The sequence below is a fragment of the Dunckerocampus dactyliophorus genome, chromosome 6 (assembly GCF_027744805.1).
Source record: "Dunckerocampus dactyliophorus isolate RoL2022-P2 chromosome 6, RoL_Ddac_1.1, whole genome shotgun sequence".
NCBI classification, from domain to species: Eukaryota; Metazoa; Chordata; class Actinopteri; order Syngnathiformes; family Syngnathidae; genus Dunckerocampus; species Dunckerocampus dactyliophorus.
Window position 1 is genome coordinate 25774603 of NC_072824.1, and position 27246 is coordinate 25801848.

The 27246-nt window shown below is 39.5% G+C and overlaps 1 protein-coding gene across 2 annotated transcripts in view; it reads right to left on the minus strand.

Annotated features, from left to right (window-relative positions):
* Window positions 1-1216: 1216 nt before the first annotated feature.
* Window positions 1217-27246, minus strand: part of gpm6ab (glycoprotein M6Ab) — a 28604-nt gene continuing 2574 nt past the window's right edge. Inside the window, exons 1-7 of one of the 2 annotated variants that reach the window (XM_054778558.1) lie at window positions 19110-19264; window positions 17983-18175; window positions 16065-16221; window positions 14493-14646; window positions 12547-12623; window positions 12386-12451; window positions 1217-7505 (exon numbers count right to left, since the gene is read on the minus strand). In XM_054778558.1, the coding sequence (XP_054634533.1) occupies window positions 7353-7505; window positions 12386-12451; window positions 12547-12623; window positions 14493-14646; window positions 16065-16221; window positions 17983-18101 (726 nt within the window). In that variant the 5' untranslated portion in view covers window positions 18102-18175; window positions 19110-19264 and the 3' untranslated portion in view covers window positions 1217-7352. Of the gene's footprint in view, window positions 7506-12385; window positions 12452-12546; window positions 12624-14492; window positions 14647-16064; window positions 16222-17982; window positions 18176-19109; window positions 19265-27246 lie in introns of those variants that run through there. The other variant, XM_054778557.1, reaches the window with a different exon arrangement.

The following is a 27246-nucleotide window of genomic DNA, read 5'->3' on the forward strand; positions in this document are numbered from 1 at the left end:
AAAAAAAAATCTGAAAAAATAACATGAATTAAAGGTTCTGAATGATTTTGTGTGGTAGATTGATTGAAGTATTTGATCCCCAACAACCAGCAAGCATTCTGACCCCCCCAGCCCCCCCAGACTGGTTATGTGGCCATTAAATCGGGGTGTCACGAGATGAGACAATATACGAGATGGGATTTTAACACAGCTTTTAAGAAAAGTACAATAAAAGAAATCGGAAATATATGATAATATATTGCAATCTACTAATTTAATTTCTTCTGCACAGTGTGTATGCTAGCGGCCCCAACCTCCACCGACCGAGACTGCATGACTGACAAAAGGGCTCGCTCCGTTCATGCCATGGTTCTACGGAACAAACGCGCCAAAGTGCTGAAACCCATGCACAGAGTGAACTCTCTTCCTGCCTGTTTGGAGGCGAGAGATGAGGAAAACAGACACGCATGCCCATGGCAATATATTGAGGCTGGCAAAATGGTCAAATTCATTTTCATTTATTGTGTGATTAATTTACTCTCGTACCAGGCGTAGCGGCCACATTTCTGAGAAGAGAAATCTTTTCACGTTTTAAACTCATGTGTGACACCCCTAACATTAAACATAAATTAGTCCTGTCCCTTTAAGATTAAAGCACAGTGGATTTCTGCGCATTTGCGATTCGGCATTACCGCAATGTTCCCGCAAATTTGTCAATTTTTGGTCAAAAATAAATTTTAGAAAACACATTTCATTCACACGACTGTTAAAAAAAAGCCCATCATTTTTTATATGTTTATGTCTTTATGCTTCACTTATGTTATTTCGTCAGATGTTGAGCTTTGGCACTTTGTTCGTCAGTCCTTGAACGCACCATTGTTGTGTACACTGTGACTCAGAGTCCATCTGTTCATGGATCATCTGACATCATTCATTAGTGGCGAGTGCCTATACATTTTAGACTTTACATGCGGTTAATAAGAGTGTTAGCGTATTTAGGGCTTAAACCTGGATTGTGTCGCCAGGGAAACGATGGCAACTGAAGAGAGAAGGGGAGGCTTTGGAAGGTGGGGGGCAAGGGGGTTGCCGTCAAAAATTACATTGCTATCGACATTATTACTCGCGTTTTTTTTCATCATTGAATCTACTGTACTACTAATAAAGGATTGTTTCTCTGCATCTACAGATGTTGAACATTCCCAGGTTTGAAATGAAATAAAGACACGAGTCGAATTGGTCCCTTATTAACAAGTACACAAGTGTAGTATTTCATTTTATTTATATATGCAAGCAAGTTTATGTCTTTACAAATAAAAAAAAGCCACTGTCTGCCCAAGCTGTTGGCACAGATATGTACAAAATAGGGGAGTGAATCCAACAAAGCTACGAAGCAACCAGAGTGGAGTACAAAAATCTACGATGGAGAAAGTGAAAATAAATAAATCTCCCTACGTCCAAAATGTCCCACCTGATGTACAGTATGTGTAAATAAGAGATGTTCACTTTCAGGTAGCAGACTCTTCATCCGTTTTTCTGTCTGGCGTGCAGCTCATGATGGACAAGAGCTCAATTTATTCAGGCACAGATTGTTCATCCTGGATTGACGGCTGACATTTTAAGAGCTGCACAAACACCAAACCTCACAGAAAGATAAGGAATTCTATTCAAGGTTTTGGAAGGTTTGCTTCATGCTGAAATCACACACACAACACAAACCAGGATGGAGGAATACTGTAGTGTGAGTCCAGGTCAGCAGTGGACAGACAAAAAGGACGCGGGAATTAGGATTTGTGTCAATACAACACATATCGATTTTTACAAGAAGGTGTGGATAGAACAGGAAAAGTCAAACAAACGAGGAGCAAACAGCTCACATCCTCTCCTTCCTTCAATAATCCTCAGTAATGACACTGCTTTGTGGCTTCTTCACATCATTCAGTCTTGCTAGCACCACACATCATGGATAGCTACTTGGGGTGTAGCGGTACATGTATTCCGAATCTTAATTTTTTTCGGTTCGGTACGGAGGCGTACCAAAGGGACAAAGACAAGTGGATAAGACGAAAAGTAGCGTGCCGCCATTACTCAGTAGAGATACAAAACGGGACTTTTCAAACGTTCTCAAAACCACGTTTTGCATGTTTTTTCCCTTACTGTGTCCGAAATGAACCGTGCATACCGAACCACGACACCCCGACCTTTTTTTTTTTTTTTTACTTCACCTTCAATTTTTATACTAAGCTTATTTTCATTTCGTTAGCGGCACTTGTAGATTTGTTGCTTTGACGTTGTGCTTGTTGCAGAAATTCCAAACATGATCGACATTTAGATTGCAGTGTGCTTAAAATGAATCGGAGATTGGAGGATGTGAGCTGATTGAGTAACGGGGCGTCCAGAGCAATACATTACATCACAGCTGCAAATCTGTAAAAAAAACAAACAATAAATAACACCATGGATCATATCACGTAAGACTTGCAGGGTTTTTTTTTTTCTTCTTCTTCATGCAATTGTATGCCAGAAATGTAAGGTTAGGATTCGTATTTATGTTTATTTTGGTCAAAATGGTACAATATATTGCTCTGGTGGTAGACAACAAAACAGGCTAGCTAGCTTAGCAACACCATTAGCAACAGCAACTGCAATACTGCGAGCTAAAGAGTGAAAACAAAACAAAAAGAGCAGAACAGCGCCAGTGGAAATGTTGTTTTTTTTGTTGTTTTTTAAATACTGTTTAATCATTAAAATTATGACCACTTGAATGCATAACCATGCCACAAACAACAACTAGATTCACTGTCTTTTTTTTTTTTTAACCTAAGGAGGTTTTTCTTCATTTGTATGAATTGATTTTCATCTTTGTTATTCAGGTTATATAACCAGTGTTGCAAGACTATACACAGGTCCCACGGGGTGGGGGGACGTCAATGCACTTACACACCAAGAATAAGAGATAGAGAGCTCACAATGGCCAATAAGTGCACAAAAACAACTCTTTTTTTTATCTGAGGTTAAAAACACTGACAAGACATCCATTGTCAGGCAATGAAATGATAGAATACTGTTACTGTAAAACTAGACCCTTAAAAATACTGACTGAACCTGAACACATCAGTCCTCCCTTGTCCATCATTCACATGCATTTACACCACACACAACTGAAAAGATTTGATTTCGGTTGTTTTAAATTGACTGCAATTAGCGTTTAGATTCAATATACTTCAGCCAAACTAGTGTGTAATTAATCTGGTCAACAGTGGTTCTTTTGTCCTCTCGTAGTGTACAGCACTTTGTGTGTGTGTGTGTGTGTGTGTGTGTGTGTGTGTGTGTGTAAATGCAGTCGTGATGTTGAGACTGAACTATCAGGAATCACTCTCCCTCCCAGCTCTTTCACATTTATGTATAGCTTTATACACAATAAACAGCAGAATACTGCCTAGAAAAAAAGACACATTTTTGTATTTAAATGACTTCACGTTATTATTACAGTATTTTTTTTTAAATGAAGAAATAAAAGCTGTTAATAGAACAGTGAAATGTTGATCGGTAAAATAGTTATGGCTCAGAGTGATGGCAATGATGGTCTTGTGTGTGTGTGTGTGTGTGTGTGTGTGTGTGTGTGTGTGTCTTGCTGGCTGTCTCGTTCTCAAGCCATTAATCCAGGGGTGTCCAAAGTGGTGCCATCGGCCCTGCGGCATATTCAATTACTCAATTATTATTATATAATTAAAACAAGAAAACGCAAAAATAACAACAAAAAGAGGAAACATTTAGCATCAAGGTGTAACCTAATGACAACACAAACAATACTAACTAGAGGAGCACTCGGAGAGCACAGACCTCCGCCAAGCGCCATAGTTCCCCCCCATATTGTGACTCTTATATTATTTTGTAGAACCTGCTGTTCTTTCCCCAAGTGCTCTGACCGTTTTTTGTGGCGTTATATGCGCAAATGGCAAAAATGCTCCTATCTGGCAATGTTAAAGAATCCTTAAAAAAAATGTACCGGATACAGACGGGGATCTGGATCGCCCCCAGAATGTAATCAGTGCTTCCATATCCCATTTCCGACAATTCCTGAACATTTCATCCAAAAACCATTCAGAACTTTTCAAGTTATTTTGAACACAAGCAGACAGACAAACGCCGGCAAAAACAATGTCAGCACTGCGCTTGGCGGAGGTGAATCATACTTTTGTCACCTCAGTCACAAAGCTGAGACACAGGCTGTTCATGTGTACAGTATATCTTAGTAGCAGGATTAGCCTTTTTAAAACATCAAAAAGTCACGTTTTTTTTGTTCTGTTGAATCTGGATGCAAGTGGACTTTAACAACCACAAGTGAAACTATCGGGTTTGCAATGTGGAGTGAAACTACTGTCCTGGGTTCATGCTCGAGAAATGATAACTTCTGCACTAGGGTTGTGTCCAAATATTGATATGGCCTCATTAAAAACCAAAATAAACACTCGTACAATATAATTTGAGCATATCTGCATTGGACTGGTATTTGGACACCCCTGCATTGATCAGTCTTGAACAATATCATCATTCAACCATCTCTACTGGCAGATAGAGACACACATTCCCTCACAGCTTATCATCATCTTCATATATTATTATATTAAACATGCCTCGGGACAGGTTTGTAATCTAGATCTTAGATAAGAATGCAATCTTTCAAACGCAGAAGTCAAACTTGCACTGAAATCATACAAAAACTAAACTACTAAACTACTAAAAACAGGCATTCACAGTTACCTCTCCTCACCAATGACCAGTCGTGTTTTCCAGTGAGGAATTGAATACATCTCGTGACAAAAGAGACATTTTGGTTATCATCGGGGCCTGATCTACAAACTACTGAAATAGCAAAAATCCTAGAATCAAACTTCGGAAATGATTGGTGTTTACGCACATGTGTGTGTGTGTATGTGTGCGGAATCACATGAAACTGTGAAAGTGATAACGAGCCCCGTGCCCCACCCCGCTTGCCCGCTGCACGTACCCCGATGCCAAAACGACACGAGAAGAATGCTGGTAAAAACGGTGGCAAAAATTCCCAAAAGTGAGAAAAAACCTGAAAAAGACATTATGACGCCGACATGACATTGAAAACTTTGTGCTGCTAAGATGTGCCGTTTCGGAGGACCAACCACAAGTTTGTACAAAGATTGGCGGACAGGAAGGAAGAGAAGCCCAATTTCACGCTTGTAGGGGTGCTGTTAAACTTAAGTGCTATTAGTGGGGAACAAGTCTGAGTCAAATACAAAATAGCACAAATTTACACTCGTCAAGTATCAACTCATTGGTATATTTGGTCAGTTTATATAGAAATATAAGCTTTTATGAGTCATCAATTAACAGTTAAACCTGCTTAAGTGCATTTTGTTGAAAAGAATAAATGGCTGTTAGTGGTACATCCTTCCTGTCAGAACAATTCATGAAATTGGGCTCCCGAAAAGAGTCGGGAAAAGTAATAAGGGGGGTTTAGGAGTTTTCCGAGCTACCCATTGGTACTCATTTGAAGTACAAACTTCCTGTGGACCACGTTTCTCTGCAATAGCACTCGACATAATGTGGTGAAAGGACATAGCACAGCATAACACCACCGTACAACACTGACCACCCATCCATATATGTAAGTGTACCGTAGGAATGCATGATGGGGGGGGGCTCCAGATCACCCAGCCCCCCCTCCCCCACGAAAACATCAACTTCCACTGATGTCTTCCTTGTCTTCTGCTGATTGTTGCTTCAGTTCGCCACGCTTTGCACTCGTGCGTTCCGTGTGTGTAGTCGTCCCTTGCTACGTCGCGGTTGAACATCGCTCCCTCAAGCTATCGCCTTTTGTCAAAAATGTATTAATAAATAAGTTTTCGTGGTTAACTACGGACTACTAGTCAAAAATTACTGCTCAGACATGACATTACCTTCACACAGCATGTCTGACATGACAACGGAAAAAGTTCTCACTCCATTTCCTGTGGAAGTGGTACATTTTTGGCTTCTTACTTTGTCCTTCCCCACTCCATTTTAAACAGTTTCTTAAGTTTAGGATAAATAAATGGGTTAGCTCGGTAGCACGCTATGTTTAAAGCGACGGTCGTCTCTCGTGTCACTGCAGTGATCCTGTAGCCTGCGCATTGCAGTTGAGCAATGTCTAAAAATGTTTAAAAAAATGTATTTAGAAAGTGTTTCTATGCTCCAACTACAAAAATATTCCGTTTGTTAATATTGAAACCTTCTTGGCAGAAATTCACTTCAATTAACCACGATAAACGAGGGACGACTGTCATCCATATTGGCATGGCTTGTTTACTGCAGCCAAACCTCGGTTTTCCAACGCCCCGGTTTTCGTACGATTTGGTTTTCAGCGGCAAAATTTTCCTCCACAACCGCGGTTGTCGTACAACATTGCGCGTAGCAAACTAGTCCGTTTGCCCTGTGCAGTATCATTCCGTGAGTGCCCAACAAAGCATCCCATGCGATGTTAAATGTTCATTTGTCCATTTCATTCGTCATTTATAATTATTTTGCATTGTTTTCTTCAAGTAAAAGTATAATTATTCTCTATACAGTAATTTTTTTGTTTATATTTTTGGGTGTCTGGAATGGATTAAGTGGATTTGCAGTATTTCTTATGGAGAAAAATGCCTCGTTTCATACTATTTGTTTTTCGTCTGACATTTTGTTTCATTGTGCGAATTTGTGTTGAACAGAAGCACAAAAGCCAACAATGTTCAACTATATTGTTCGTTTAGATTTAAGACGACAGTTTTACAACCTTCTTGGATTAAAGGTTGGTTGTCATAATCCTAATAAAATATACTCCCAAAGTCTCTTTAAAGTTAAAAATGAGAAAACTATCTAAGATCTTAAAAGGATCTACCACCTGCAACCGAAGTTGGGACAGTTGGGATCTTTGGCTTTTTCGGTATTTCCTTATGTCCTTTCATTTTGATTTCTTTTCGACACGTTCGCTGTAAGCTTTACTTCCAGACTTGCGACTGTTGCACATTCAAAATACTACATAATACCCAAAATACTAGCAAACACTAACAAATGTCTGGCAAATTAGAGACATCTATTTGTAAAAAAAACAAAAAAACCCTTACTATTCAATCACAATTGATGAAGTCTTATCATGACTGAAGGCTAGCTGTCGTGTTTAGCATCTTAGCATCGACCACTTTCAGCAAAAGATCAGCAAGGGACAAAGGAGGACATCAGTGTCTTCGCTTTCATACATTTTAGTGTTACTGATGTGTATTTCTGCTTTCCTTGTATGCATGATGTGTGTGCTGCAAGTGTATGTGTCGGATCATTGTGTGTGTGTGTGTGTGTGTATCAGGTAAGTGTGTGTATCGTGTTTATGTGTAGGCATTGAGGCGTTCTTTGGAGCGTGTGGAATGGATGTCATGCAGCTCCTGCTCCTCCTTTGACTTGATATCTTCATATTTCTGCATCCGACTGGCATCCTTCAGGTAGCCCCAGTTAGCAGCTAACGCCATCAGGAAATGCACCTAAAGGGAGAGACAGGCTTTTTTAATTATTTTGACTCGAAGGAAAACTGAATTTTGCCCATCATCCGCAATCTTTATGTCAGACATGAACACATGTGTCTTTCACTTTTCTATGCGTTCTAAAGATATAAAAACAGCTAAAAAGACGCTGCTAAGAATGCACATAATGGGAACACTTATTCCGCCTATAAAGCCTTCTGAAAAACTCCAAAAAGTGCCAATAACGCTCCATTTACATACACTTTAATGTGATGTGCATATTAACCAAGCTACAGTGACATTGTTATTATTATTAACATTGCTACGCTGACCGAACTGCGTTACTGGCGTATTGACACACTGCACACCCGCTAGCTGCTAGCCGGCTGGCGACTAGCTTCACCACACTCTCGCTGGCAGCACGTCAGGGTCACTCTCACAAAGGCTAAATATTGCATCTGCCCCCACTGCTGTTGTGTTTTTATTTTGGAGTTTGGAAAAGTTAACGCTAGGTGTAGCCGTTCGTTTCCATGTTGTTATGTGAAATCAATGCGGCCAGGGAGGAAGTTTCGGTAATGCTTAGGACCAAAGGACCAAAATATGGAAAAATACTGTAAGTATTAAATGTTATCATGAATGTACCTGTTACTACATGGTCACAGCATGTTTATAAACCATAAAACCTTGTTGGAGGTTTTTGGAGGTGCCGTCTTTGTAGGCAGAATAGGTGCGTCCCATTACATGCATTAATGAGCTGCATCGTTTTATCTGTTTTTATATCTTTAGAACGCACAGAAAAGAGAAAGACGTGTGATCATGTCTCATGTAAGGATTGCGGATGATGGGTAAAATTCCCCACCAAAAAGTGCAGTTTTCCTTTAAACTGTGCTTTCATGGTGAATGACATGTACAGATGGTCCTCTGGTTACGAAAAAGTTCCGAACTTAGACCGTGATGTAAGTTGAGTTTCAGTATAAGCTGGAACTTTGACCTAAATTATACCTAAATTAACTCCCAAGTTACTCACACTGTACACAGAACATATGAAGGACATATAAAATTCAGTAATTAAAAATATTGTCTGGATAACCTCCTCTTCTGCTCCTTGTAACAGCGCACAGACTCCAGGACCCCTACAGCATTCATTAGCATTCAATAATCATGCCATTATTGGTGGACGTGTCTCCTGTCCCTGAGTCTTTTATAATGTTCATTTTCACTTCCCTGGTGATGGCTTTCCTTTTCGGCACACTCCCACTTGGGGGACATAATAAAGTGCACAAAGTTAACTAATAAGCAATGTTATTGTTCCGCGATGTAGCTGTGCAGGAACACAAGCACAAGGCATTCACACTGCATTCCTGCGCAGTGTGTGCGTGCAGTGCATCCTATTCTTCCCCCGGCACATGCTATAACTAAAATTACCTTTTTAATTCATTTGTAGGAGCGCGTTCATAACCACAAAACACGTCATAACACGGCACGTCGTAAATTGACGACCTGTATTTTCTTTTAGACTAACTTTGAACATCCTCCTCGTGTAAACTGCCAGGGATTTCAACAAAGACCAGAATATGACTCAGAAAGCACAACAAAAGAGGAAATCAAGCGTTTTTTGCATTTCTTTTCCTCCACATTCAACGAATCTTAATGTTTAGCTCACCAATGGACTGCCACGTCTCTAGCTCCACTCTGAGGCTGTACCAACAATAGCTTGTCAAAAAGTGCGATGTTAAGAGATAACTGTGTCAATGCCGAACACCATTCACACATCCAGTATGTTATTCTGCACTAAAATGATCCCTTTAATTATTCTTAGACCACTTTTGATGCTCAACTACAGTAGGTCACCCACAAATGGCTTAAGGAAGTTCTCATCTTCAATAAATATAGACTCTGACTCACACAGCATAAATCAACAGATGTTCAAACCAAACCAAATATATCCTCACACACTAATATTCACACAAAGCAATGATATTTTATACTTATTAATAACATACAAGGCATGTTGAGTAACTTCCTGTGGGGAAGTGTGCACGTGGGCTTCCTAGCATGCTTAGCGGACTCTTTTCTCAACCCATTAAAACATTTCCAACACCAAAACATTCTGCTCATTCAGGACACATCCCAAGAATTGCTACACAGTAAACCCTCGTTTATCACATGTATTGGCTCCAGACCCGACTGTGATAAGTGAATTTACGCAAAGTAGAATTCCCTATTTTATAAATAGAATAGTTTTATAATTGGAGCATAGAAAAACTGTTTACGACCTTCTAAATATGGGAATTAACACAATCAGAGGTCTCTAGACATGAAATAACACCCCTATAGTCACCTTCACACTCTACTACCCAATATAGTAGACATAATAGGAGTAGGTAAGTCCTTTAAGACGCATAAGACTTGTGCTCGTGTGTGTTGCTATAAATGTATTCCCTCGTTATTTATAAATAGGGAATTCTACTTTGCGTAAATTCACTTATAGCAGAGGTCACCAACGTTTTTCCTTGTGAGAGCTACTTTTACAAAATGAATATGGCCAAGAGCTACCGGTACTCATTTTTGTAACATTTATTTTCAGAGCTTATTTTAAACCCAAACAAAGCGAGTATGCTTGTTTTACCAGAACAACAACATTAACAAAATGCTGGTGTCCACAACTCACATTTTGTATTTCAGAATGCATTTCTTTCTACTGTTCTTTCATTATTAACTGAAAACATGAATGAAAAGCAGGTTTGCGGGCAGCTCATGTGGTCGTGGGGGGCTACCTGGTGCCCGCGGGCACCACGTTGGTGACCCCTGACTTATAAAATAGTTTCATAATTAGAGCATAGAAAACCTGTTTATGACCTTCTAAATATGGGAATTAACATTATTAGAGGTCTCTAGACATGAAAAAACACCCCTATAGTCACCTTTACACTCTACTACCCAATATAGTAGACATAATAAGAGTAAGTAGGTCCTTTAAGACGCATAAGACTTGTGCTCGTGTGTGTTGCTATAAATGTATTCCCTCGTGGAGGTGAGTGGCAGGCGGACAGGAAGTGACATCAGAGGCTCAGAGTTGAGTTTTAGCTTGGTGTGGGTTATTGCAGCAGCAGTAGCCCATGTTTTTATTAGGGATTATTGTGCCTGTTGGGAGATAGACTAGAATACTATGTATCATTCTCAGCACCTTTGAATGCGACTTCTGAATGCCTTATATTTGTATTTTAATTAATTTAGCCATTTTTATGCTTGAAAATGTTTAATTTAGGCAAGAAATAAGTAAATTTGCTTCATATATTTGGACTAATAATAGGCCGTATTCAACCACGAAACAGCATGATTTATTAATATATTTTTGAAAAACCATAATACAGTGAAGCTGCAAAATTCAGGAAAGACTACCACATTTCCCGGGGCTCAACCCATTCAAACCATTCCAGCATCAAAACAAGCAGGCTAACTGTTCTCCACTTTTCCCATAAATTTCCCCAAATTCCCACTTTTCCCATAATTCCACATTTTTTGGACATCACTTCACGTCTTCGGCATTCACACGTAATTTTTCGACAGATCTCGTTTATTCTGTTCAGCTTTCAAAACAGGGTGGACACACAAGCCACACCAAACAGAACTGCTCAGTGGAAATTGCTTTCATGATCGCAAATCCATGATGAAATATGATATTTAAATCCTGTTACAGATACACTGTTTATGTCATTATAAAAACATAAATCAATTGCTGTATGGAAAAATGACTGTCAATAGCGCTCAAGCAAAATCTGAAATTTGACAAGGGTTTTACTGCAGAGCCATCTGATTCACTACTTTCGGCACATATAGGCTCTGCAGTTTGTGCCTCTGAAACCAAAGTGTGAGTGGGTGGAGTGTTTTTTTCCTGGAATGGGTGCCAACCCCCCGTGAATGGAAGCAGCAATAAACAGGTGCAGAAATAGATGGAGATGACACGGGGGCTTTAGAGGTACAGTATAATGAAGAACATGTTGGTAGATACACGTTCCATATATATTACATACGGTAAATATAGCGGAGAGATAAATGTCTGGTCAAAGTGGTTCGGATAACGACACAGCTTGGTGACTCACTGCCAAGACCCCCCCCACCCCCCCCCCCCACCCCCCCACACTGGCTTCAAAACAAGGCCTGGTTCAGTCTTTTGCACAATTGCCAGCAAATATAGCTGAACACATTGCATTTCTTACATGAAGAATACTGAAACTAAACATGTGATGCTAGATTAATGCAAACATTAATCACCATGGAAACATCATATTTTTACATCATACATAAAAACTACTCATTTTCTGTCAGCTTTTTGCACTTTCATAGAATTGATAAATATTATTAAACCTCAGGGGTCCAGATTAGGATTTTCCTCGTTTGCTTCCCTTTATAGGTAAACCTTTATAGTTGACCGTTCAGTCAAGTGGAAGAGTCAGGCCTGTCCGCCTTTCAAAGGCATGACTTGTTTCTCCATGTCAGTTGTCCACATGGTGGCAGTGTTCCCTTACCTTTCCCTCTCTCCCTCAGCAACCAAATGGTCTGTAATGCACTGATTGGTTGCTGTGGAGCTTTTTTCCCCATGTGTCATGTTTCACTGCATGCAGATATTTTCAGTTGTACAAGCAGTTCCTTCTCCTTTTGTCCTGAAGTTTAAGCGCATCCAAATGCACAACAAACGTGACGACACAAAGGCGAAATCGTGGTCAATAGTATCAATCTTAAGGCGTCATTTAAGACTCATTTGCAGTTTGAAGTCTGCACTTTCGACAAGAGACTGTGTCGTCATGCTGCACCCAGCGGAGTCATAGAAATGAAATTGTTTTTTCCACAGAATTGTAAGATGGTGTGTGTGTGTGTGTGTGTGTGTCCCAAGTGCTCACCATAGCAATCACAGCAGCTCCCGCTCCCGCCAGCGCACACACAAACAGGTGGAAGGTCAAGTCCAGCTGGAAGAGTCACAGAAAATACTTGGATCACAGTCGGTTCGTTGAATTATTTTTGTCTTACATGTTTTCAGTGCACACACTGCAGCAGTTCTTACCTCGTTGGATTCACACATCTGCAAGAACTTCCCAGATCCCGTGCAAAGCTTCTTCTCCTCAGATATGGTCACAGCTCCTGTTCAACAAACATATTCAACAACATAATTCTTATTTATTATTGTCGCTACAATACCATTGTAAAGTTGGCGCTTAATGTAACACGCGTAAAAACAACCGCTTGGTGATTAAGGGTGCAGAAAAGTCTGAACATTTATGTGTTTTGATCTGACAAATCCCGAGTAACTTTGATCAAACATGGAATTACTGCAGCTTCTGCTTGGACAGTAATACGAAGGCAAGCTGTTCCACTCCGATGGAAAACACAGCCACATGTCACTCGTTTACACTGACTGTGGGAACACAGAGGCAGGTTGAACTGAAGGGTTAATAGCGTGCGTAAAGCACTTAATGTGCGATTCCAAAATGCCTCACGCACTGCCACTTCTATATTATGTTTATTATCATTCACGCTAGTGATGCCAGAATTCACAGTCTGATTGGCTTCTGGCTACCCTGCTCTCACGATACAGATTTTCTCCAAACAAAAAATCTTGTCACGTTTTAATCTCGCAAGATCTATCATTGGGAGAGTTCTTTGTCGTTTTTACTTTTTGTGGTGGCTATTGTTTCATCAAAGTAACATACCGTGCCTCAATGCGATTTCTGAATGCCTTATATTTGTATATTTGTTTATTTGATAAATTTTTTTGTTTCAAAAATACTTAATTTAGGCCAAAAATACACCAAATTTGCTTAAATATGCATTTTTAAAAAACTAATAATAGGCCATATTCAACCACAAACCGGCAATGATTTATTATATATAATTTGAAAAACAGGGATCGAATGAAGTTGTGGAATTCAAAGCGATGTGGCGAGGGACGACTTATGATAAAAAATGTACTGAAAATAAATAACTGTCAAACCCTCACCGTAGTCCCACGACAACTGAAAGAATCTGACTCAACTGTCAACAACAGCAGCATGTCCTCAACAATACGGTAGGGAAATAAGTTTGGGTTGGGTTGACAAGCTCCTCGTGTTTTTTTTCATAGCTCATGATTGGCTCCTGTCAAATAAAGAGCTGACTGTCCCGCACGGACTCGTGCGCACCACAATATATCACTTTATGACGTGGACACGTGCGGCTTATACACCGGTGCAGCTTATATAAGAACAAATCAGTTTTTTCCTCAGAATTTAGTGGGTGCGGCTTACTCAGTTTATACACCGGAATTTATGGTATTCAATGCCAATTAGTCAAAACAACAGTAAACAAAATGTGCATATTCATGCATGTAACATTTTTGAAAAAGCAGCATCAAATCAGTTTTACAAATAGTATAAGCATTTAGCTTGTAATCACAGCACCTCATGTCTGTTTTTCACTTATTTTTCTTGAAGATAAGAGAAATCCGGCTTCAAAAACTCAGGCTGAATATGTGAGGTGGATATGTCAATGACTTACTGCTTTTAGCCAAGCTGCACTTAAAAAAAACTTGTTTTTTTTGGGGTTTTTTTTTTAGCTAGCAATGCTTCAAACGTCATCAGCCAGGTTTTTCAATTTCTCTGCGCCGATTCAAATTGTAGTCTTTAAAAGACGGCCATCTGCTCTCCACAAACTAAACGCACAACTTTGCCTCTGGCTTCATGAATAAATACTTAACAGCCCATCTTTTGTTAAAAACTCTGCATTCTGCATCAAGCGTTCTTTTTTTAAGCGCGAGCGGACATTTTTGCGGGTAAACTCGTAACGTGAGTAAAGGTAATGGTGGTTTACATTCATAAATTGTATCTTGGTTGTTTTAACTGTGGTGGAATAGAACATTCAAATCATAAAAAGTCAGATATTTGTTGACCTACAGCAGCTGTTATGAACTAAAGGAGGTATGGATGGATGGACACAAGATCATCTGCAACACAAGTAGTCTATCTTGGTACGTACCAAACTGGCGTAGGTCCACACAGAATTTGGGTCCCTCAAGCAAGCTGGTGTTCTTACACATGGACCAAACATTGAAGTACATGAAGACCGGCAGGCTGGTGAAGGCTGTCACACCCAGCCACACCAGGAAGAAGACGTAGGCCAGGAACATCAGCTGCACAAACACAAAGTCACCAAACATTACAACCATCTCACTATCTTCACATTCAAAAATGACTGCTCTGCTAACTCTTATTTTAGGTCATTTGTGTTTTATATACTATAGTTATTGCCCTTTATAATCAACATTCGGTTACATTTGAGATTCACATATTTAAAAAAAAACAATATTTGAGTACATTAATTATAGTTCCATTCCTAAAGGCCTGCAATAGAAAGACAGCCCCCACCAATTATTGTGTATAAAGAAACACGAATGTGAATACGCCAAGTATTAATACATACATTAATATAGTCTGCCTCATCATGTCACGAGCTAACATATATAATCCCATAAAACAGAAAAAGAGAGAAAAAAACGGCAGGTGCATCTGCTGAGCTTGCTCAAGCGAGGCCGCAAGCTTACACACACAGCAAAAGAGCGGAGCTTTGTGAGGAGCAGTGCAAGGTAACGCAGAAGTTAGGAGGGAAAAAGATGCTTGGCTTGCAAAGTCAAATGCCACAGCCCCCGTGTGGGAATATTAATAATGAGCAAGGTAAGCTCATCAACACGAATGAGCCAGTATGCCAAATGTAATCGGAAGTGGTAGCAACATAAAAGGCAACAAAACAAACTTGCTCACCTCAAACATATCCACTCAATCCAGTTTTCCCATCTGGGAAAAAAATGCACATCAAGATACAGAGACTTCGACCCGACAGTCAACACGCACTGAGACATTTGGTTGGCAAAGTAAATGCAAACGGAATAGAGCAAAATGGTGTGCGTTCACGGAAAGTCATTGCCAAAGAAATGCTGTTCTTTAATACAGTTGAAAAGCTAGCATGTCAAGAAATGCTGCACATGTTGGACAGACAGTACCAATTGCCTGTAAGAAAATAAATGTCACAAATGCCAATTTTGCAACTTTACAGAGTGAAAGATGACATATTAAATGAAAGTAAAGGATTACTATTGCAACAACACATCATCAGTAGGGTAAAACTAACCATTACTATGATATATTATTTATTGTTATTATATTATCTATTTTCAGTGGCTTATTTGGTCTCAAAAAATGTTTAGTGTCAATTTGAGGGACAATCCACATTTCAAAATGTACCTGCATTGTTTTGTGACTCAGTTAAATAAAAAAGGTTTGTCTGTACAGTCATTTTATCATTGTACTTTCCTTGAAATTAATGTTCAAATCTTGTCTCGTGGGCCCAATCTCGTGCAATCTCGACAGTTGGGTGTCTTGTGACACCCCTACGTCTCATCCATTTGGCTGTAGGGTTGGGGGCATGGTTTATGGACTTTATGCCTACATTACATTGAAGGAAAGCACTGATTGCTTTGGTGGCAAACTAATGCTCTTGACTGGAAAAGTCCTAGCAAAAAAGCAGAAGAGGAGAAGATAGAAGATTTCTTACAAATGCAGTCAAGCAGCGTCCACAAGCGGTGATCTTGAACTCTCCATACAGATCCCTAATTGCTCCAGTGGTGAAAAAGGCTTCCACCAGCAAGAGCACTCCAAAGACAAAGAATCCAGCTGCAAGGCCATAGATGATGTACTGCAGGATGTCAATACTGCAGAGAAAACAAACACAAATCATGTCTTTCTTGAACTCTTTAGCAATGATCAAGTCATTATATATAGGGTCATAAAGCGTCTTTACAATTGCACACATTCATCACAGAAGCAAAAAGACAATTGTGTGTAAAATATAAAATAAGACTAACGATATATGAACACTCCATTAGTTGCTTGAAGCACATTGCACATCTAATTACTATTTCAAACGTTACTAAAGGTGAAATGTGGCGTGTTATTATGTACTGATACCTATATCAATGATCTGCATGTCGCTTCAGCCACCATTGTTCACGACTACTGCTACTACACTGCTAGTCAACTAGAGTTTTAGTTGCTCACACTCAGTAACACTGCCCCCTAATGTTTTGGTAGAGAATTGCAACTCAGAAGTAGCTACCCCCGTTACTTTCACTGGTAACTAATTACAGTACATTTACAAAGGAGTAATTCCTTTACTAATTCAAATACTTTTTTGGGGGAAGTAACTAGTAACTAAACTAATTACTCTTTTTAATTGAGTAAATTGCCCAACACTGCAAATACAGTATTTAATTCTACTACACCATGAATTAACAGGAGGAGAGAGACAGGTTTCTGCATTGGTGTGGAAATTTGGACTTGTTGAAATCACAACCTTATTCTGATAATATAATATAATAGTCGCTAGGGTTGTGATAGCCGGTTTGCCAAGCGAGAGATACGGCTGCATCTGTAGCATCCTCCTGGATGGATAAGAATCAGCCAGAAATCCTTAGATTTACGGATTGTAGCGACATGCGCCAGGTATTGCAAGACTAGCAACCGGTTGACAGTGCCTCTCTTAAAAACACGCTAGAGCCTGGGCTTCCGGCAAAAGCATTGTCGCACATAGGTTACCATAACTGAAGACGAGAATGGATGTAAATAGCATTAGCAGAGCTGGCATCAGCAGCACGCTAGCAAGTCACCGGGAAATATTTTCAGCACATCGTACATACGTACATTGTAGCGATATAGTTTAGCTTATTTATTATGTATTGTTTTAAACTAAGACATGAACAACATCAAATTAAAAGTACTAAATGAATACACAGCCACAGTCCACCAGTACAAGCCTGGAGTTTGTTTTTCCAGAGAGGTGCACCAAACAAATATGCACGTTAGCGCTCAATAATGTCATCAAACCTTACCTTTATGCATTCCCACTTAGTATCAGCATTTGGGGCCAAATATGAGGCAAAGAAAAAGGGAAAATACAGTATAGTACTTTTGTAGTCTATCTATGCTTTTGATGTAGGAATGGTTTGAATCGATCGATAAATTTGGAAGTAGTGAGAATTCTCAAGATCAAAGGGAATTTGTGTTTGGAAAGGCATTTTGTAAAAAGTGGGAATTTTTGTAATATGGAAAATATAGAGCATAGATCCCTTGAATGTCCCAAATAAGCTCAGTGTTTTCATGTTGAATTAGGTTGAGAAATGTGGAACTGTGGAAAAATTTTTTACTGGGAATGTTGTCATGGAAAATGTAGATTTATAGAAAGTGTGGGATGTTTTTGGAATGTGTCATTAGACATATTGCATAACCTGAATAAGCTGGACACTGTTGGTGTTGGAATGGTTGGAATCAGTTCAGAAAGGAATACAAATCAAAAGTAGAAGACTGTAGGTAAAGTATGTGTGAATGATCTTTAGCATTTGACACAATGATATCATAAAACAGAAAAGAGGACTAGTTACTGTATCTGTCCATAAACAGATGTGGTTAACACTCACATGGTGAAGACGTCCAGCGTTTGTCCAGGGGTTCTGATGACTTCAAAGTAGTTCTGCAGGATGGTGACGGTGCCACTTAAAGCCTCATGGCCACACCCACAGAACAAGGCCACGCCCATGTAGAGAAGGATGGTGGCAATGAGGGAAGCCCAAGGCAGACTGCCCACACATCGCTCACAGCACTCCTTACAACCTGCACAAACACAATGTTGCATCATTGTCACGCAAAAGATGAAACTGATCTTAGAAACATGGCTGACACACTCCATTAGTATGAAATCTCTCCTTTCACAAACAATTAATCACAGCACAAAACAATCACACCCTTAGTTTGAGCCTCCAGTAAGTCCTTTCAGGCTGAGCTGTTGTCTCATCTCTTAGACGTCCATTTTTTTTGTTACATTTGACTTTGTAAGTATTAATTAAATGACAAGTCTTTAGTACGCACAGAAATGTAGTGGCGGGTGACCGAGTGTGCTGTGGGTTTAACTTTTACATTATTTTGTGTAAAGTCTGAGCACAACCTGAAAGGCTGAAACATAGCGGAGTCACAGAATGACTGTAATCTGCTTGCTCCTCGTAGTTTATTCATGATAACTGACAAAATTCATAATACAAACAAAATGCAAAGCTTGAAAATGATGCAAAAGTCAAACCCACAGCACCGTCGCTCACCTGCGACTATGTTCGTGGGCATAAAAAAAAAACAAACGTGTCATTTAATTAATGTGTTGCTCCTCGCACAAGTTATTAATTAATGTTAGCCACCACCTTGCACAAATTAAATAATCAGAATGGCCCCAAATAAGGGAGGGCGGGGGTCAGGGAATCGAACCAGTGAATACAGTGAAAGAGTGCCTCAACCCTCGTTTATCGCGGGGTATAGGTTCCCAAAACAACCAGCAATAAGAGAAATCCACAAGAAGCCAACTTCATTTTTCAATGACTATATGTGTTTTAAGGCTGTAAAACCCCTCACGATACACTTCATACACTTTTCTCAGACACGCATTAACATTTTATCATATTTCTCTCTTGTTTTAACACTCTCAAAGAAGTTCAAACCTTCGTTTTAATTTTAATGATCAACCTACTTGTAGGCCACAAGAAATGATCAAGTCACTCACGCGTATTTTTTCTCCTGTGACCGTGCCTTTTCGTCCTGGCGCCATATTCCGCTGTACTGTAGCATTTTTGTATCCTTGTTAAAACATATTGCTGCCGTCATCCTCCTTCGAACCGAAGATTCATTTACCACCAAGCAAGCTAGCACTTCTGGCTGCACGAAGGAGATTGATTGACAAGGGTACAGCCAATCAGGACGCAGAAAGCAATGGGCGGTCCAGCCAGGCGAGCAAGGGAAGAGAAACACTCCACTTCCCACAATGCAATTTTTCTTAAAGGGCGAGGCTCGGCCTTTAACCGTGTCCATAAACTGTTAGAAAAAAAAAAAAGACACGAAAAAAATTCCAAGAAACGCGATAGAGCGGGGGAACACTGTACACCCTTCATCTCCCTGAAGTGTTTTGCCAAAGCTCACTCCCAGAAGATGCTTTTAGGACACATATTCCGAAGTACTTCTGTTCATTTGGTCATTTAAAAACATTCATCATTATGCCATACTTTGCTTTAATTGCGCTCTTGGATTTGTAGAATGTGGGTGCAGACTTCCAATCTGCACAAGAAAGAATTTCACAATACAATACATACTGACTGGGACAGCGTCCCATAAAACTCGAGTGCTTAATGTCTGGATACGTTCAGGTTCACAGGCTTTATATGTGGCGTCAGCGTACTCTGTAAGTCGGGTTAGCATGAGGCAGCAGGCTTTTTTAAGGGCACATTTATCTTCTCTGATGTAAAAAAAAAAAAAAAAGAAAGTGAACGGTGTCAGCTGTAAAAGTGCGTACTTAATCGGCAAGAACCAAACGAAGACAGGTACACTGACCACTTCCAGGAGACTACTTGAATTCTTCAGTCAGTGACAAATACACCGCTTCTCATTTTTGAGAATGTAGCTTTGAAAAATTTCGACTGAAATGTTGAAGACTGTTAAATGTTAAGAACCGTCTGATTATATTTGAATAACGCAGTAGACTTGTGGATGTGATCTGCATTTTTGCCTCTGTTTCATCCCTGGTTTGAATCCTACACATTGCTAATAGGGAGCGCTGCCGATTCCGATCATCCATGAGTGAGATCGGCCAATACAGATACAGATACAGATCACATGGATTAACTGTACATTTTTCAATGTATTTATGATGAGTGCTATTGGCCAAGGCTGCCATTATACAATTCCAAGGGCCCCTGGCAAATGAGTAATGTTCATTCAACACCAACACACAAATAGTGTTTGGAGGACAATAAATTCGTATAATGACAACACAGACACTTGAAAAAGTTAGTCCGTACCCGTGGGTGTAAAATCCACTTCCCCGTGGGACAAAAACAAGCTCCAAAATAACCGCATTGCTTGTTTGTTTTGAAAACAAAATGTCACTTCGGTAAAAAGTCACACTTGGAGTCCAAAGACGAGAAGCTAGGCGGATAATTCTAGCTAACGACTTAGCTGGTTAGCTGCGGACAGCTAGGCAAATGATGTAAGACAAGTCGAGCACCAATAGGTTTGATCAGGGAGTGATCGAACACACTGGCGTCGATTGACGTAGCCTTTGTCCAGCTGTCAAACTGAAGCCATTGAGGTTTTAGTGTTGATTCTCGCGGCAATGCGGGACAAAGTGCGTTTCTTGTCGGCTTGTTGGTAACCCTACGTGACGCAGCACACATGCACATTCATGTCACATTTGTGTTGTCATGACATGAATTGTCATGATCGTTTTTTGTGATCGGCTTTCAAAGGCATTTATCGACACATCGCCGATCACGTTTTTTTACATAAATGGGCCTTTACTAATCGGTGGCCGATCTATCGGAGCATCCCTACTAATAACAACTATATTGGATGTACTGTAGTTGGTTGAATATTGGAAAATCCGGCGTTGGAACTGTGCTTTGTTCACAAAACAGCTGTCTGTGAAGAGGCAAGAGCAGAGGTGCAGTGATCGCGAGGTAGGTCTTTAGCTCCCCCAAAAACAAAATATCTTCCCATTACTCGGGTTGAGATACACAATTCTTACATATGAAAAAACACTTGCCGGCTGCCGTTTTCAAGAAAAAGCAACAAGGACGTGGGCTTCCTAAAGGTGTGACGTGACAAATTCAAAACCTCTTGTGAACTTCTTGTGCCTGACCAGTCATGAGACTTAGGAGTGGCATTAAAATGAAACCAGGGATAACTTGAAAAAGCACACCGGACTCATGAACCTCATTCGACACAAACATACCGGCTGATCCCGCATGAACTGATTAACGTACGCACACACAGCATCGATCCGCGCGCTAAGACCGGTCTTCCTGGTTCTTAGAAAAGGTTTTGTGCGTTTTCACGGATGTGAGTCATGTGAGTGCTCAGGTTTAATTGACCAGGCTTGTTGCCATGCCAACCAGGGTGTGGCGGGAGCCCGCTGACCCACTTTGCCTGTAGCGTTGTCATGACAACAGTGCAGCTCGGCAAGCGTTACAGTCATACTAATGCACATCTTCCCGATCAGGCTGCTCGGTGTTGTGCATATTTCGCAGCAGAAAATTACAAAATAAGAACCGTTATGGTGGAGGCAGGAAGACTGGGGAACCATTTTGTATTGAATGAAGACAATGTTCTTGCTTTTGAGCTTCTTCGTGTGCATACCTCTCTGCATAAATAATGACGGCGGCAATTCTCGAGAAGATGGAGAAGATATTGTGTTGTGAATGTGTTTAACATCTAAATATGTCCACATTTACAACATTCTATTCATTTGTATGACGGTGCGGTTGTGACAGACAATGAACATGTATGTGTTGTATATTCCAGCCATATTATAATCCTCCTCATATTTCCATATTTGGCTTTGATACACAGGCAAGAAGACCCAGTGACCTGGTAAAAACTGGGGCACGCTAAGCACAAACGGCGGTGTACTCTCCATAAACATGAGTGGGGGGATTTCTTTGTCTGCAAGGAGGCACGGCGTTGGTATTCACACAATTTTGTCAACATTAATTCCTGGGTATCGTTATGATGCGATACAACGATGCTGCTTTAGTCATTGTCATTTTATGGCTTGTTCATTTTTGCCTTTGTCATTTTTATTGGTCACATTGGCGTCCCTCAATTCATATTTAATTAACAAAACAATAATAAATCATAATTATAAAATTATTTAAAATATTTGTAAAATTGATAATATACATACTAATATAAACAAAATTAATTAAATCTAAAATTTATAAATAAAAAAACAATACAACTAATTTATATATATATATATATATATATACAAATTTCTTTTCTATTGGTCTATTATGCATTTCGCACTATGTCACCACCCTGTATATTCCTGTCTCTTGTAATTTAGCATTATTATGCAGTACCTTTGTGTATTATGAGGTATTATAACTACACGTCCTATTATTTCAGTCACTTTTGTTAACAGCATGCATATTTATCAGTGTTATTTTTTTATTTACCACAATGATTTTAAAGAGAATTAAACTTTCCAACTCTAGTGGGAACCTTGGAGCAGAAACCCCAATTGTTCTTTGATTCTTGCACACACACACACACACACACACACACGCACGCACACACACTTCCTCTGCTGACTACTGCAATGATTGTAACTGCCAGTCAGTGTTCATACAGTCCCCATTCCTCCGTCCATTACTCACTGCTATTGTGCCAAAAACATTCCTGCAAACACACTTTTGTTTGCTCAAATCAAATCAAATGTATGTACGTATCACATCATCATTAAGACAAGCCACACATGTAATACACATCAAATATATACATTTTCGTCAAACAAATCGGTGAAATTAAAATTATTTCATTTTTGGTTTAGCGGTTTCACTTTATTTGAGTTGGGCTGCTTGATTAAAGTACTCAATGTAAGTGTTACAAAGTATTATGAGTATAAAAAATGAGTAATGTTTCTCTATGCCGATGTAAAGCGTATGCCTAAAGTCTGGACACAAAAATACATACAGTATATTAGAAAAATATTTCAAAATATTAACATTAAATACATAATATAAATACATCATAAAATATTGAATGTATTTATTATTAATTTATGTATTTTTGAATGTAATTAATTATTAAATGTATTATTTTAGATGAATTATTTCAGTGACACTTTTTTGTATAATGTACAGGGTCAGGCAAAATGATCTGACACATTTGTAGGTTAAATAAAAGGCAAATAAAGTAAAGAAACAAAAAAGTGTTTTTATTTTCGAAAAGGACATATAATGCCATTTTTTTCATATAATACCATTTTGCTTTGATTCTTTATAACGCCATTGTTTTTCGTTTCTTTTTCAGTTGCTGCCATGAATCGGACTGGTGAGCATCGCGCTTTCATTGCGGAAACGTTTATCGAAACAAACGAATCTGCAACTGCAACACAACGAGCGTTCCGTTTGCACTTCAACCTTGGTAGACATGATCCCGTACCAGCTCCAAACACCATCTTGTTATGGGTTACCAACCCAGAGCTACTGGATCTGCATTGAGTGTGTGGACAATAATGGATCCCATTTGACTGATTTCATTTTTAAAACATAATGAAACAGAATGGCATTATATGTACTTTTCGGAAATAAAAACACGTTCTTGTTTCTTTACTTTATTTGCCTTTTATTTAACCTACAAATGTGTCAGATCATTTTGCCTGACCCTGTATATTATATGTGCGTATTATATGTCCGGGTGTAGACCCTCAGACCCTCGTTGTAGCAGCCTGTGACAACATATGTGGAATTTGAATCTTTGTCATGTGACAAACACGTACGAAAATCCATTCCATGCGGACCTAACTGTATGTGAAGTAATACAACCACATTCAAAAGAAGCAAAAAGAAAATCTACCTTTTATTTTGCTCTTCTTTGTGTTCCCCTCCACTCAACCCATCACACACCCGCAGCAAAGTGTGCCGAGTCAATTTTTATCGACTTCTTCTTCTCTCCATTAAGTTGCTCTCCATTAGTGGTCATAATAATGAAATGGATATGAGGCACATACTGCACAGATACCAGGATTTGCCACGACTTCATCGATAAAGCTCAACATTACTCACACATACTGGAGTAGTCGCGCAATTAAAAAAGGGAAATGACTTCCTGTATCCTGTATCTCAAATCCTCTTTAACCGGGCCTAAAATTTGTTTGTCCCATGTCCTAGCGCAGTTTGTTACTACTCATGTCACATAATTTAGCTCTAATTATGCTGATGTCTTGTCTTAATGTGTTAATCATATATATATATATATATGTATATATGTGTGTGTGTAAAGCATTTCATTATCAGTCATTCACAAAAACTGTAAAATAGACATTCATTCTGTAAAGGTGTTTTTGCTATTTTGTATCAATATACAGTGGATCCCCACATTATTCACGAGTCCGCAATCACAGCCCCACAAATTTTTTTTCTGCAGCTTCACCGTGAGCCGGTAACCATGTGTAAATACCTGGTAATCCAGGTACAATGTACAGCATACATGTACCACTGTTCAAAAAAAGCCCACAATTTGTACATGTTTACATCTTGGTGTCACTGTTTCCCGTCAAGCTTTGAGATTTCGCACTTTGTTCGGCAGCCCTTGAATGCACCATAGTTGCCGTGAGAAACTTGTGCGCCTTGACTCCGTCTATCCATCATCTTACATTTTATGACAATCTGTCGATCCATCAATCTATCTATCATCAAGCTAGCAAGAGGGTTTGGAGGGTTGGGAGCGAGCTGTGTGTCAAAAATAGACATTTTTATGGGAGTATCAGTTACTTGCGGATTTTCGTCTCGTGCCCCACGGAAAAGCGGGTATCTACTGTACACATGCTACATATCCACACAGCCGGATGGACGCCAGACAAAAGCTCAACCAAACCAATTGTGCCAAAACAGAAGACAAACCACAAGCACCAGCATGTCATCATTTCATAAAAACAAAAGACAACACCGCCACTGAAACTCGCTGAACAAGAAGCTTAATTTACTCTTATTCCGTAGTTAAGATATGAACATTTCCACACTTAAAATAACCATCAAAGTCTCCTCCCTCTTTACTTTCATACCAATATCATCCACATAGACCTCGTACGTACATACAAAGCTATGATCTATTTTGGGTATGTCTTTTCTCCAGCGCAAGGTCTAAGAGAGGTTCACTTTTAAATTTCAGGACCGCTTTTCCTAACACCCACATGCTTTTTTTCCCCTCCGGCTTCTGCATCCTGTTTGTACAGTAAAATGAGGAGATGGGATGAAGTTGAACCGATATGTGTGATATGTTCATGGAAACTGATGTCCTGGAATGAAAGATTAGCGTGACTGATGTTAGGAGGAGAAGAATGAAATAATAAGGTGTCAGATGGGTTGAACAGCAATGGAAACGACGCTTCTGCCTCCCACTTGAAGTTGCAATGGCAAAAAAACAACCGAGTGTACGGTGTACAAGGTGGTGGTACCCACTGCCTGTACCTTGTCCTGCTTGTCCATCACCTCCAGTTTATGTCTGTGACGTCACCCGCAAACATACGGCAGCAGAATGATAGCAACGGGAGCACCACTGGCACAAGATAACGAGGCAAACTCTCTGACAAATCAGCAGAAAAGCACACGAACACTTTCAATGTGTTAAAATTCCTCATTCATAAATCAAATATTTTCATAGCTGGAGCATACAAAACCTGATTACGAGCTTCTAAATGTGTTTTTTTTAACAATAGAGCCCTCTATACATGAAATTACACCCCTACAGTCACCTTTACACTAGTATCACCCAATATAATCGACATAATAAGTGAAGATAAGCCATTCAGGACATAAATAAGACATAATATGCAGTGTACTCACACATGTTGGCACTGGGAGAAGTACAGCGCTTTCTGCAGTGGCTATTGTCTCACTCAGTGTAATGTAATGACCCTTAATGGCATTATTATCAAAGACTCATTATTATCAAAGCCGAAAATGCATGCAATAAAATGTAGCGTGCATTAGCTTGATCTGAGCAGAGTATAAAATGAAGTGCGTACGCTTTGATGAAATGAGCGAATGTTGCTTATTGAATATAAATAAATGGTAAAGGGTCCATTATACTGCACAAATGTGACCTACATGTAGATGTCAATAAAAACCTGAGGAAACGTCTTCCCTCTGTGACGCTTTTTGTCCTACTGTGTTACCAACGCTTACATTCATACAAATAAACACATTTATAAACCAAAAATGATTAAAATTTTCTTCAGTACATTTGAACTTAATCAGTACAAGTACATGAAATCATGCAACGCTACGGAAAGTAACATGAAGGCGCAAGTATTTGAAGCTAAAGTGCATAAATGAGAACTGCAATCATACGGTGTGTAACATTATTCACATACACGGTCAAATACAACTTTGGTTTGCATTTTAACGCTGACATTCGATAACTTTGTAACTGTTTTCCGTCCCTTCCGTTAAAATGTAATGTGTACATGTGACCATGTACGGCTTTTTAGCCAAATTCTGATCAAACAAGAAAATCACCCGTTTGGTCGAGAAGAATGCTGTGGGCAACGATGTTTGCATTTATTATAGTCAAGATACATTGTGTTGGACTCTTGGTTTATTTACAATTACCATTGTAATTACCAGTGTAATAAATCTACAACATTTTTATGACACATACCGGTCTTTGTTTTTGGGAAATGTGAAAACTGACAAATCTGGGCTTTTGGACCGTGTACTCCAGCAATTAATCGTTGGAATTGTCTTCAGAGTGCACTGTATCTGGATCCTGCCAAGCCTGCCCGTGTTCAGTCTTGCGCATTGCGCTACATTGTCTTTGATTATTATTGTGTTCGTGTTATCGTGCTGTCATGCTTGTGTGTGTTGCTGTAAATGTGTGGGAGATGACTATGGGACGGACAGGAAGTGATGCTGTGGGTTCGGAGCTTGAGTTGTCATGGGTTACGGTCGCAACGACAGTAGCCCGTGTTAGGGATTATTGTGCCTGTTGTGAGATAACTCAAACCTGCAATAAAATCCTGTTGTTCTGTTGATCAAGTCTGGTGCTTGTGTGTCTCGCCGAACATTGTGACCAGTGTAGAATATCACATATCAGTGCAAAAGCTTTGAATGTGTCTTCTGATTACCTTATGTTTGTATTTTACT